General features: G+C 42.1%; 1 protein-coding gene across 1 annotated transcript; it reads right to left on the reverse strand.

Annotated features, from left to right (window-relative positions):
* Positions 1–135: 135 nt before the first annotated feature.
* Positions 136–10,790, reverse strand: INTS14 (integrator complex subunit 14). Its single transcript, XM_069866387.1, has 12 exons — positions 10,500–10,790; positions 9,679–9,945; positions 8,193–8,300; positions 6,903–7,058; positions 5,462–5,580; positions 4,894–5,036; positions 4,143–4,235; positions 2,927–3,071; positions 2,558–2,691; positions 2,347–2,465; positions 1,909–1,974; positions 136–942 (listed from the first exon to the last, which is right to left on the reverse strand). Exons 1-12 carry the CDS (start codon positions 10,602–10,604, stop codon positions 691–693), a joined length of 1,707 nt encoding a protein of 568 aa, XP_069722488.1. The 5' UTR covers positions 10,605–10,790; the 3' UTR covers positions 136–690.
* Positions 10,791–13,909: the final 3,119 nt, after the last annotated feature.

Genomic DNA, 13,909 nt, shown 5'->3' on the forward strand with positions numbered 1-13,909 from the left:
TACCATGAATGCGAGAAGTTGTATCATTTATTATTTAACTCCTGTGATGAGCAGCCTGGAGCTGAGTCTTCAGCAGATCAATGTTCTAGGCCACACAGCCCAGCTGCTGTGAAACTGGAAGAAATCCAGCTTAAATTTTCATGAAGAATTACTCTTTATTAATATTACACAAATAAAAATATGTCTCACAAGGTTAAGTTACTTTCACAAGCATAAGCACTGCAATGCAAGTAATAACTCCCATTGCAGTGTTACAGACTGTCTTTCAAGTTGGGCATAACATTAGTGATAATGCCCTGCAATTAGCTGTGCATCTGATCTTGCACTGTGACTCACACGTTTTCTTTGGACTAATGACATTGGTGTATAAAGTATAGTAGCTGCCTTTTACAAGTGAGTTCAGTTACAGAGTAACCACATTTTGAGGTCAAAAGCCATGAGCAGTCTGCTGCCTATGATGGCATTTTCCTTCTCACCTCGCATGTACTGAATAACTTCTGCACATCATCCAACACAGTGCAGTTTCCAGGTCTGACTAAAGCCACCACAACTAGCTACCTTTATTTAGAGAGGTACAGGACCCGGTTTTGACAGGAAGTTCTCTACACAGAATGAAACAGCCCTAGAAAGTCAACAGGACAGGAAAATTTGAGTCTGAAATCTATAGAGGTTCCCAGAATGCAGACACCTTCACATTCTTTCAGTGCTGCTACTGGAAAAGTCTGTCTGCAGTGGAGCAATGTTATGATCGTAGGCAGCATATTCCGATGCTCCAGTGCTTGCCACTTTGAGCTGCTGAGCAGCATGTGTGAGCTGAAAGGCTGCGTCAGGGTGAGCCGTGTCAGGAAGGAGGGTGCACTCCCGCTCCAGCATATCTGCCACACCTTTCAAGAGGTCCAGAAAGCCAAAGGCCAGAGCTGCCTTTCGTAAACGATTCAATTCCTGCAAAGAAGGAAAACTCCTCTTAAAGCCACTGTAAGCCTTTACATAAAACTGCTTTTCTTTCTTCTTTGTTTAGAGGCAAGCTTATTGGCTTTGAGGAAAATAACCTGAGTCGTCAGTACCGCTGCTGGAAACTGCCCAGCTACTCATGAGACCAAAAAAAAAACTTCAGGGCTGAGAATTATAGTGGCACAACTAAACAGCTGTTTTTTCCTTGACCTCTTCCTGTAAATCTCCACTTCTCCCCATTTTCCTTTTGTGCATTCAGCTATTGTACCTGCCTGTTTTCTGTGTGTCCCAACCGAGGACAGCTTCCAACTTAGGCTTCACTCACTGCTGCCTTTAACCACAGCATCCAGCAAAACATACATATTAGGTCTTTCTTCTCTATAAAGTGATAAGTGCTTTTGTGCATTTAGGCAGGGTATTCATTCTCAAAGTTGCTGGGGGTTACAGTAATAGACCGCTTCAGCGCTAAGCTTACAAGAGGAATAACAATTATCTCCAACTACATTCTAGATTATGGATCATTACCATGTGGCCAAATGTGCCTGGAATTTTGTTTCTCCACTTCAGTTGTAGAAAAAAAGCAGGAGATGCTTTTTAGACTCAGAATGACACCTGCCTGACATTCTTGTCTGATTCCTCATTTTTTTTCTGCCTGGACAACAGCATAAGATCTGCAAAGTTCACCACAGAAGCAGCAGGGATCATGAGGGGCACCTGTCACTATGACACATCTACACCACCCTGCCTGAGAACGTGGTGGCAGGAAAACCAGACCGCCCTGCCTCACCTGAACTAGCCCTTAAAATGTACCCAAAAGGTCTCCTTCACAGAACCATGTATGTTTTGCAGAGTCCTACAAGACTGCGCCGATCATTCCTCAGACACAGTCTGTGTTCTCTGTCAAATGCACCACTAGCACTATGGATCAAACCTGGCCCATCCTGAAATGTTACTCACTTTATAGAAGGTTTGAGTTTTTTCAGGGAGTTTCCTTGCATTTCTCAAGATCTTCTGTACATCTGTCTGCAGAAATGAAAAGAAAAATTAAAACATCTTGGCAACTGCAGGGGAAGCTGCAGAAAAAGTCCTCAGCTATTCATTGTTAAATTAACCAGACCACTGACAAGACTGCAGCACATAAAGGCCGGAACATAAACGGTAATTACACTAAATCTAAGCCAGATGCTACACTGGAAACACAGCTATCATTAAACAAGCTATGCTTTCTGACTGCACTTTAATCATGACGTCTTAAAGAGGCAGTGTTTATAAATATGAAGGAAAAGCAATAAAACAATTACACTAAAAGGACAAGACACACAAGACTCCACTTTGCTTGTAAGATGGGTACCACAGATCAAAGTAAAGTACTGAGTCAAAAACCTGTATCATTACCTGGAGGCCACTTGGTTTAATCCATACAGTAACATTCTGTGCGTAACTGCGCTTGTTCTTGGGTTGCAAGGGGAAAGGGCTCTTATTGTCATCCTCTCCATAAGGATTTTCATTTGCATCTGGGGAGGAAAAGAAATTAAGACTTTGCAAGGTCTTTCATACAAGAAAACACTGAATGTGTAAGAGTTATTCAAATGAACGTGACCAATACCTGAAATAGGTCCAAGCTGTGCCATCTTCCCTAGCCATGGAAGGGGCTCAGGACCAGGTTCAAAGAGCGACATCATGAGGTTTGATTTCTTCTTGCTATCAGCTTGTGAATAGAGCATTCCATACCACTCTGGCCTATTGAAAAGAGCAAATCCCAAAAGCTGAAAATCTTCCACCCCTCTCTTTGCCTAGATTTTGCTCCCTGCCACTGTGTGAAGGCTCACTATTTGCCATTTATACTGGTAGAAATATACCACAATTAAAAATCCACAGCTTTGTCTAGCAGGACAGATATAAATAGGCATAATTTATAGATAAAGCGTAAATGAGCAAAGTAAGAGATTTTTCAGGCAGGCATCCAGTTCCCTACCCCAGCTGGACGACAGCCACCATCCCTTCCACTTTCAGGCTGCCATGTAACAAAACACAGAAGTTGGGGATTTTCCCAGCAATCTGATTAGCTGAATTTTCATCCTCAGTGTCATCTGTGATCCCAGGTCCCACCTCATCACCTTCTGGGGAAAAATAATTGTAAATTAAGAAACAATGTGAGAATAAATTCAAACACACTAGTTCTATTTCCATGAAACTACCCTGTATCATCTGCCATACAAGAGTCAATTAATACCTTTGTAGAATGAACAGCCACTAAATGAACTATTTGGGCCAAGTGGCACTATGTAGTTACATAAATATTCCACCGCACCCTACTCACAAAAAAGTTACCAAAAAGCCTGCACGCAAGACCTCAGCTATGAGGACACTATAAATGAAATGAAACAGCACTAAGAGTTTGGCAATGAATACAAGTCTGCTTCTGAATCAAAAGCATCCTGAATTTCAAGTCCTCCTCTTCCATACAATTCGTGGTCATTTTGAGAAACATACTATGCTCTAAGCAGCCAGAATACAGCTGTCACTTAACTGTTAATATCTTCTAAGGTGAAAGGCCTAGGAGGATAAGAGTGTTAATACAGAGATGAAAGCATATCTGGAGCTTTTATTCTTCTTTACCAATAGAAAACTCACTTCTCTTTGGCTCCACTCCAAGACCATGACAAAAGGAAAGGGGAAGTCCTTGTTATCATAGGCTGATACACACAAGTAGCTGTGAGTCAGTAATATGCTTAACGGTCCTTAAGGTCTACATCAGTCATTTGTGTAGACACATATATACTCAGGCCCAACGAGCAGCAATTAAAGCTCAAGTACAACTGAGCAATCCAGTTGTGATTAAGATCAGACTTTTCACATCAACAAATCATTCCAAAACCCAATTAGATGAAGACATTTAATATTCATTCTGCACTATGCATTTCATGGCCTGTAACTATTTTTAGCTTCAAGTTTAGCACGTTCTATTAATAATGATGTTATAAGGACATCATTCCCTCTACTAGCTTTCTAGAGAACATAGTACCCAAGAAAAGAAAGAGCTTGTGTTCAAGGTTTTAATTTTAACATAACCACACAAATATGTCTATAGAGGCATCTGGCATAAAACTTGTGCTTCTAGTCTAAAACACCACAGACATCACAGTGGAAATTTAAAGCTGTTTTTGATAAAAGAAACAGAACTTGCTCACCTCTGTTAAGTGCAATGGGCAGTACCAAGTGTCTGGATAAGACAGGAGGGCTAGAAATGTCCGCTATATCTACAAACCCAACAATTTCTAGATCTGTAGGGAGACAACAGGTTCAAGTCAAATTTGGAAATAGCTGAAATGTATTCAGACTCAATTTAACATTACAACTTCTTACACAGCTACATTTTGTGAAGCAATGATGAGGTAGCACAACAGAGCCCCAGCCTTGACAGGGATGTCTAGGTGTTAATAAGACACAAACATTCATACATAATACCATGACATGAGAACACAATTTTCATCATACACATACTGTTGTGCATGAACTGCGTTGCTAAACAAATACGGAATTGTGCACACTTGTTTTCACTCTGCACCCAATTCATTGCCATTTTATAAATTCAAAAGGAAAGAAAACAAAAGACTAAATCAAATCTACTAGCTTCAAACTAGCATCCCAGAAGCTGCAGGGAATCCCATCTACTCTCTGGTAGGCTTAGACCCTAGGAATTGGCACCCCAAACTCTGAAAATGCCTCTGCTCTGCTCCAGCCCTTTTACCAAGTACATGTGGCTGAAACAGGATGATGTTCTTATCCCCTGGTGCCACATTTACCTAAAAACTACACAATCAGGGATTGATCCTTGCAGAGAGAACATAAATCAAACAGGAGCTATACAGGATAAGAGGTGGTAGTGAAAAGGTAGAAATCAAATAGATTTAAGTAAAAAAGTAATCAAAGATTTGTTACCTGTATTAATTGCTTTAGGAATGGGGTCTATTTCCTCATCTATAATGAAGGGTTCTGGTCGGGGGAATACTTGCACATCAGATGTTAGGTGGCCACACTTGAGAACAGCATGGAATGGTGTATAAGCCAGGTCTATTAGCTTTCTAGAACACGATCAGTTATTATTAAGGAAAACATAATGCATACCAATTGACAATAGTTTGTCTAAAGCACACTAACTTATCTCACAAAACTTTTTCTTACCTACAGTTAACATCATAGTTCCAGCGTTGCTAAATTATGAAACAAAGCAGCAGATTATCCCACTGATGACAAACTAACTCTGGAAATTACTACCTTCTATCTGTCAATTGTAAACAGATGTTATGGTCTGCTATAGAATGATTAAAATAAATACTGATCTTAACAAGTGAAGCTCAAGATGAAAACAGAGTTAACAAGATCACAAACTAAAATAAAAAAACAATTAGAACACCCCATATAATCTACTTTCTTGTTGTATTTGATTTCTTTTACAGATACTAAGTGGAAACCTTTACGAAGACACATTATCTACAGGCCTACTAACCCAAACATAGATTGTACGTTCTTCAGGCAAAGGGGCCCATCAATGGTGAAAATTTGCCCTTCCCCATTGTTTAAATCTATGAGCCGCTCCAGGCAGTCTAAGGAATCCGTGCTTTGAAGCTGTAAAAAAAAAAAAAGTGAAATGTTTTTGTGAAGTTTTCTTTTTAATCCCTTTTTGTTAACCAGGATGTTAGCAGAAAACATACACAACACAGCAAAAAGCATCTAATTGGATGCTATCGTGATTCATTATTATCTCATTCCTTTCTGAATAAACCGGCATTCTGGGTCCCCCAGGAAAAGTACTCCTTCTGTTGCGTTTATATTAGACCAGATGCAGCATTTGGCCTAGTAACAAATAATCGTAGAGTATCTTGAGTTGGAAGAGACGCACAAGGATAATCGAGTCCAACTCCCAATACATTCCTCTATCGTGTTACGTTCTGCTAGGAAAGCAGGTTCAAGCAACCAAAAATCCCAGAAGCTCTTACTCTTCAAGAGCACAGGAATGCCTTAGCTAGCATAACATTTCATTGGTAATGCTAAGTTTCCATCTCCTTCAGGATCATGCAATTTTTAGGAGGGAAGGCAGGCATCATTCTCTTTTGAGAAGTTCTTAGAGAATGCTTGTGAAAGCACATAAACTTATTAGTAATAGATGTATTTTAAACACTTTCCCAGTTATTCTGAATTGTAAACAATGCTCCAATCCATCACCCTAATCAAAAGGATAATCCTTGATAGAGACCTTGAAGCTGAAAAATCTACCCATAGGTGGCCAGTCAAAAGCAATATTATTAATAAAACTTAATCTAAGAAACTTTAGTCTATGTAGGGTTCTTTTAAAACATTTTTTTATTCATCAGGGTTCTAACTACTGTGAAGATTTTTAAAGCTAGTACTGATTTTCAAAGGTACCCGAAGAGAAAGTAAACAGTCACCTTTCCTTCAAAACGAAGGGAAGTTGGTGTGAACACTGTCTTACAGCCCTTAGAGTTTTGCTTACACACATTTCCACATAAAGCTGTTACTGTTTTAAGTGCTGAGTATCTTTGCAATACAAGTAACTTAATCCCTAATCAGACTCCTGAATAAGAAAAGCCCACAAAAGCATTCAATGCAATTAGTGGAATAAAGGTAGTAGTATAAACAGAGAAATAAAAATCGCATAATATGCCTCAGGGAGGAACCGACATAGTTTATAGAGATCATGATAATAATGCAATAGTAGTAGATAATAACAGTGCAACAGTAAACTTTCACAAAGACCCTGCAGTTACATTTCACCAAAAAACTAACACTAAGCACCAGAATGACAACTAAACTTTAAAACTAAGCACAAGAACATCAAAGCATGTTTTGTGCTGACCTGACCATTAACTCAGAGAAGAACAATAATTACCTAATGTAACAAAGAATAAGGTATGTGTTAAAGACATCACCTCTTCAAGATTCGCCATGCACATGACATACAGCTTGGATGGGAATGGGAAAGGCAGCGGAAACCGACTGCTTTCACTTCGCTGGTTGTGAGTAGCTAGCGAGTGCCGTAGGGAGCCTCTGCCGATCCCCAGGCAGCCATCAGTGACAAGAACAACCTTGAATGAAAGAGGATGGATTAGCATTTCCCAGAGAAGATGCGTTTACGGCTGTAGAGGGCAACTATATACCAACACATTTCAGCAGTCTTCCTAGCAGCATGTGCTTCCATACTGAAAATCCCTGCTCACATGGGGATTTCTTCCACTGAGCTGGGGAAAGAACTGCAAGTAACATTTCCAGAAACAGGTACATAAATGAGAAACTGTAGATTTAATTGCTGCGTTTTGGACTACATGCATGGTAAATACACATTTTGTTGTAAGTAGGCAACTGCACTAAAATTTAAATTCCACAGCCACAGACATGGCCATTTGCAAGTGCACATTAAAAGACTATCGAGCCGAAAAAGCAGCCTGCTCCTGGTGGACTCAAGAACTTCGGGTTTATTTTCAGACGGAAGATAAAGGCCAACTATGACTATTTCTTCTGCAGAGTCTGGAGGGCGACTCAGCTTCAGGTACAAGCCACAAAAGCCATACAAAAGGTAATACCAATTACCATAACTCTTTGCAAACAAATACAACTGCAGCATGTTCACATTTTGCAGCAGAACTATTAAAGCAAAAATACATATTTTCCCATTCAGGTGCACATCCAAAGTCACTTTTTGTAGAAACAGGTACTAAAAGGTTACACTGAATAATGGAACTACATACACTCAGCTGAGACCCAGCCATTTCCAGGGTAGTGAAACAGCTGCTCTTTCCACCCTGCACAACAACAGCAAGTTACAAAGCCCTAGAAACCAACACGTACTGGAGGAGAAAGGCCACTGTATGTGCGACTATATACTTTCCAAACTGAGTGAGGCTCCTGGGACAGGAGGTTGCATCCAGATCAAATGCCAAGCCTCCAAAACAGTACTCTTGGGCACGACTTTATAACCCACTCCACTGCAGTAACCCATGCTGGACAAGAAGCAGTCTAGTTTTTTGCTGCTGAACATTCAAAAACAGATTTCCTTTTGTTCATATTCCAGATACACTCAAAACATGACTCCTTTGTCTTCCTGTAGCACCAATATGCCTGAGAGTGTTCAAAGTTTCCAAATTACATTTCCATTTCTATCTGTAACTTACAGGGAGTACTAAGAATACGCTAGATCCTAAGAAGAGCGAAATCCATCATACCTGGCAAGGAATTGCTGCCCCCCATTCCTGCTGAACAATATTGCAAACTCCCAGGAGTGCTGACTCTAGACAGGTTTTGTCATAATCATCCATGTTACTTAGGGCTTCCTGTAAAGACAAACACCACTGTCACTGTGGGGTGAAATATTGCTACCAGGAAACATAGAAAAGGTGTTCACAGTTCTGTAGTACGTTTGCTTTGCATTGTAACACAGCTGCACAATAACACAATGCAGGGTGCTATGCTCTTATATATGACCTGCAAAGTGAAAACAAAGAAAAAAAGAAAGATTAGCAAATAGTGAATGATATTATGAGAAAACAATGGAAGCTGCTGTTGAAGGAACGATAATATTATAAAAAACAGCTCCTTGGGAGAGAAAAAAAATCTTTTGCATGTCTCAAAGAAAATCAAAGCAAAATCAAAATTTGAAGCAATGTCTCATACGAAACATTTAGCTTAGAAAATCTTCCCAGGTGTCAGAGCAACTTTAACGTCTTAAAGACTCAGAGAGGAGGCCACACGGACCTCGTTGCACAAAAACTCTTCAGCACAGACAGGAACAGAATACAAAACTCACACCCACATCTTGCTTCTATAGCCATAAATAAACTTTTCTCCTTAAAATGAAATATTACGCTTAATAAAGCATCATGAGAAGGGTGCAACTGTAAAACTAAAGTGCTAGAGGAGCTTGGTGGGATTCTTGACTTTCAGAAATTCCTCAAATGGATTCTTAGGGAAGGGAAAATAAAGCAAAGAGAGAGGATGTACTGGCAGTCGTCTGCTACAATGCAAACATAACAGAGAATATTTTTTAAAATCTACATGTCCCACAACTGACAAACGTGCTCTGTGACAGTAGCTTATCATTTCTTCTTGATATTACATATGACAACCAGCTAAATGTGTACAATTTTTACTGGCTTCAGAGACTTTCAGTGCCTTACTGCATTCATATGAAATTCCCATTTTGGACTTTCTCCTTTCCATTTTCTCTCCATTTCCCATGCAAGGCCTAAAATCACTTTATTCTCATTCTCGCCCTGCTTCAACTCGTATAACACTCTGAAAAGCACCCTCTTTCTACCAAATCATTTCACTCAAAACCTTGCTAAACAGTCCTGCCTGCTGCATCATTTATCATGAGCTAACCAATAACCACAAAAACATGAACATCACAGAACCACTGGTACTTTTAAGAGCTTCATCAGGGGGTCCTTTCCTCCATCTCTACTTTTAACGTAAATACGCACATTCCAGTGGTTACCTGCAAAGGGAAGATTTGCAAAGGAGCAAAATGTTTCAAATGGATTGATTTCACCTATCCTTAAAATAAGGATAGAACATTCAATTCAAGATACTGTGCACAGGATGACATGAAATCACAGGATTTCACAGTCATTCTGAAACATGTCTGGGTGTTTTGATGTTGTTTTCTTTTCATATTGACAACTTATTGCATTTGTTTTTCATGCACCTTACCTGCAGCGTGTTGTAATCTCTTGTAAAGGGCACCATCAGCTCCCAGAGCGACGAAAACACCACCAGGGCTGTGAACTCCAGCTTGTAATTAGTTGCCATGTGCTCAAACAACATGGTCAAGCCATGGATAGCCAGATGTTTCCGCTGGTATTCCTCAGAGCCCTCCACTGACACCGGCCGTGTCATGGAGAGTGACACATCCATCACCACCACCGTCGGCATGATGACCTGCTCCTCCCTGCTGCCGTAGTAGAGAACAGTGATCTGCTGCGTGGAGGGAGAAGAAAAAGACCAGAGATGATTATGGAAGACACAGTTATGAGGTGATGCATGTTGGAACTGTCGGAACAGGTCCAGAGGGCCACAAAGGTGATCAGAGGGCTGGAGCACCTCTGCTATGAAGACAGGCTGAGAGAGTTGGGGTTGTTCAGCCTGGAGAAAGGAACGCGCTCCAGGGAGACTTTAGAGCAGCTTCCAATACTGAAAGAGGCTACAGGAAAGCTGGGGAGGGGTTCTTTATCAGGGAGTGCAGGGGTAGGATACGGGAAAACAGTTTTTAGCTGAAAGAGGAGAGATTTAGATGAGGACTTAGGAAGAAAATTGTTACTGTGAGGGTGGGGAGGCCCTGGCCCAGGTTGCCCAGGGAAGTCATGACTGCCCCATCCCTGGAGGTGTTCAAGGCCAGGCCGGATGGCGCTTGGAGCAGCCTGACCCAGTAAGAGGTATCCCTGCCCATGGCAATGGGCTGGAACTGGATCTATAAGGTCCCATCCAACCAAAAGTCCCCTGATTCCATGATGCATCTCTCACACTGATCGTACCTTAATGCGAGGGAAGCCACTATTACCCTTATGCTCCACAAAAAAAAAGTGGGACTTAGCGCAGATGGAGTCAATGGATCGGCTCCTGAGCAACGCGCAGCACATCCAGAGGCTGCGAGGGCCTGGAAATGGCAAGAGTGGCCAGGGCTGAGCCTGGATGGAGTAGAAAGGAGAAAGACGGGAAGGAAGGAAAGGAAAAAGAAGGGGAGAAGGAAAAGGGGAGAAGGCAAGGGGTCCGGCCCCACTCCGCAGCAGCCCGTGCGGGCGGCCCCAGGCCCGGGGCGGGGGGACAGGGGCGCGCGCCGCTCACCCAGTCCGCCCGGAACGCGTCCCCCCCGGAACCGCGCGCCCGGGCGGGAAGGGCCGGGCCCGGCGCCGCCTCTCGCACCGGGGAGAGAGGGGAGGCTGTGTCACAGAGACAGAGGCGCCTGGTTGGAAAAGAGCTGTGAGATCATCGAGTCCAACCGGAGCTGTCTCCCCATTTTTTGTCTCCCCATTTTTTGTCCCCTCACAGTCCCTGGCGCACAGAACCAGCAGGAGGAGAACCACCAGCCAGCTGGGATGCTTTCCCATCAACTCCCCCGCTGCATACAGCCGTGTTGCTTTATCATGGCAGTATTTTTGCACAATACAGGCATCGACCTGAACTGCCCTCATAGAATCGCGTGGTTGGAAAAGACCTTTGAGATTATCGAGTCCAACTGTACCAGTCCACCATCCTTTAAACACCTCCACCACCTCCCTGGGCAGCGTGTGCCAGTGCCTCAGAACTCTTTTGGTGAAGAAATTTTTCCTGATATCCGGTCTAAACCACCCTTGGTGCAACTTGAGGCCATTTCCTCTCCTCCTATGACTTGTTACTTTGGAGAAGAGACCAGCACTCACCTCGCTACAACCTCCTTTCAGAGAGGTGCAGAGAGCAACGAGGTGTCTCCTCACCCTCCTCTTCCCTAGGCTGAACAACCCCAGTTCCCTCACTGCTCCCCGTAGCTCCTGTGTGCCAGACCCTTCCCCAGCTCCATTCCCCTCCTCAGAGGCTGAGGGGAGACCTTATCACTGTCTATAGCTCCCTGAAAGGAGGCTGTAATGAGGTAAGCGTTGGTCTCTCCTCCCAAGTTACAGGCGACAGGATGAGAGGGAATGGCCTCAAGTTGCGCCAATGAAGGGTCAGTTTGCATATTCGGAAAAATTTCTTTATGGAAGGGTTTTTTTCCAGGAGACAGTGCGTTTTAAACCTACCTCTGGCAATACAAAGTAGGCTCCTGTTGTGGCAAAGGCCAGCAGAACTGCGTGTCTGCCCTGTCTGCCATACCAGAAGCTTCAAAACAAATCTGTGTGCAAGTTATCCTTTTTAAGTGATCCCTGCTCCATGCAGAAGAGCAGTGTGATTTACCCCAGCTGCCCTCTTCCACAGCTGCCGTGAGAACAATGTGTCACACAGGTGGTGCTTCCGTCCAGTACTTTGTAACAGAGATAATCACCTGCCCTTATACTGAGAATAACCTGTAGTAGAAGACAAAGGTACTGGCTTCAGAGATAGACCCAAATCTATACAATACTATTTAATCTTCTTAGGGACTGCAGGTATTAAACTGGATTGGCTGTTCCTCCAGCAATATGTCCTTCATACCTGATCCTCTCTTGTATTAGAACTCTGCTAGCAGAGGCATTGTGAACATGGGATCATTTTCATCTGCCTCTCTCCACAACAGTATCTCCCATCTGGCTGTTAAGTGTCAAAGAGCTTCCAGCACTACTCAACTACTTCCAACCACTACTCAACCAACTCCCTCTCCTCTTGGACAGCCTCGTTGGAAGGTAAGGTGTGGAGGTTTCTTTGATTGCTTCAGATCTGTTATGACTGAGACAGTACAATCCATGAGAAATTACTTGATCGGGAGTTGACCTGTAAGAGGCAATACATTCTGAAAAAAAATATTAAACACAGAAGATTAGAGAAACAAGGAGGCTGATGGTCAAGTATTGTGAAAGGCTGGAGAGCTCTTGCAGTTGGTCCTGGCTTTGAATATGTTTCTGCAATAGACCTTGCAAAAGGTCTTTTAAGCATCTCATTTTACAGAGGGCAATCTAAAACAGTATTTAAATAGGGGCATGTACATATGTCTCCAGTTATCTCTGTTGTTCTTTTTACTCTTTGTTAGGGAGGGTTCTTTTCTAATAATACGTACTTTGTTGTACATACTATATTATGCAGTTGCGCCATATGCATGTTCATGCTCTTTCAACATATGGAAAGCAAAGGTTATATCATCTGTTTATCTAGGTGCTCCCACAACCCTCTATTACTGTTGCTGTAGTGATCCTCCCAACTATTTAAAAGAAGATAATAATGCTTGTCTTGTAAGAAATTTAGGCTGATTACTTCACTGGGTCTTATGCAAGAGGGTAAGTGTGCGATAACTTGTATGTATGAAGAGCTTATCTGAGAATGGCTTACAAAACTGTGATCCACATCCAGCTCAAGAATAATGCAACATTCCCACACTGGGGGAAAAAAAAAATCCATGAAGAGTGGTACTCTAAGATAAACATTCAACTAGTGCTGTCGGGTAAATTCTGTCCAGCCCCAAATCACTATCTCCATACTGTCACAGCTGTAGGCTCTGTCACTCTGGCATTTACAATTTCTTTTCCCTTTCTAAATGCTGTTCAAATAGTTATGCAAGATATGCTAATTACTCCCCAATAAAAGGTATGTTTACAATTCCACTTTGCCAATTCTGATTTCTACAGAAAGGGCTTGAAACAGTGTAATCATAGAAACAAATGGATATTCAGCACCTGCAGTTTTACTAGAACCAAGTCTTCCTCCTGCTCTTCTCAAACTGAGGGAAAAAAGCTCTCCAGTGCTTAGTTTGTATTCTGTGGGAGTGCAAGACTGGAGAGCCAGGAAACAACAGAGTTGGGGACTATCAAGCAGTTTTCACCCTCTTGTTGAGGTTACTTGGTCTTTTTGGAGGGAGGTTTTAACAGCATGACCTTGTCTTCAGAGCATCATCTTTTCTAGCAGTTTAAAGTAGGTTCCTTAACAGAAGCTATATCCTTTCCTCACCAGAATACTGACCCAATCATTAATAATACAGAGTAACAACTGGACTTAATGAAAGCCACAAACATTAATAAGTGCTGGATATGGGCATTAGGCGGGATCAGAATTCAGCTCAGATTAGACTGTCTTGGACAACTCCTCGCTATATTAAACCAAACCTATGTTTATTAATCAGCATAGCCTCCAGGCATTTAAAAAAAAGAAGAGTGAAACCTGAATCTAGATCTGATTTTACTCATTTAAGTCCATTTCTTTCAATTGAAAAAAAGGAAAGCAGTCAGCAAAGTAGTTACCCAAATTGTGGGAAGTTGCAGTACTTTATTTTTCACACTAAATTTTC

Source organism: Phaenicophaeus curvirostris, chromosome 12 (genome assembly GCF_032191515.1).
Source record: "Phaenicophaeus curvirostris isolate KB17595 chromosome 12, BPBGC_Pcur_1.0, whole genome shotgun sequence".
In the NCBI taxonomy this organism is placed as follows: Eukaryota; Metazoa; Chordata; class Aves; order Cuculiformes; family Cuculidae; genus Phaenicophaeus; species Phaenicophaeus curvirostris.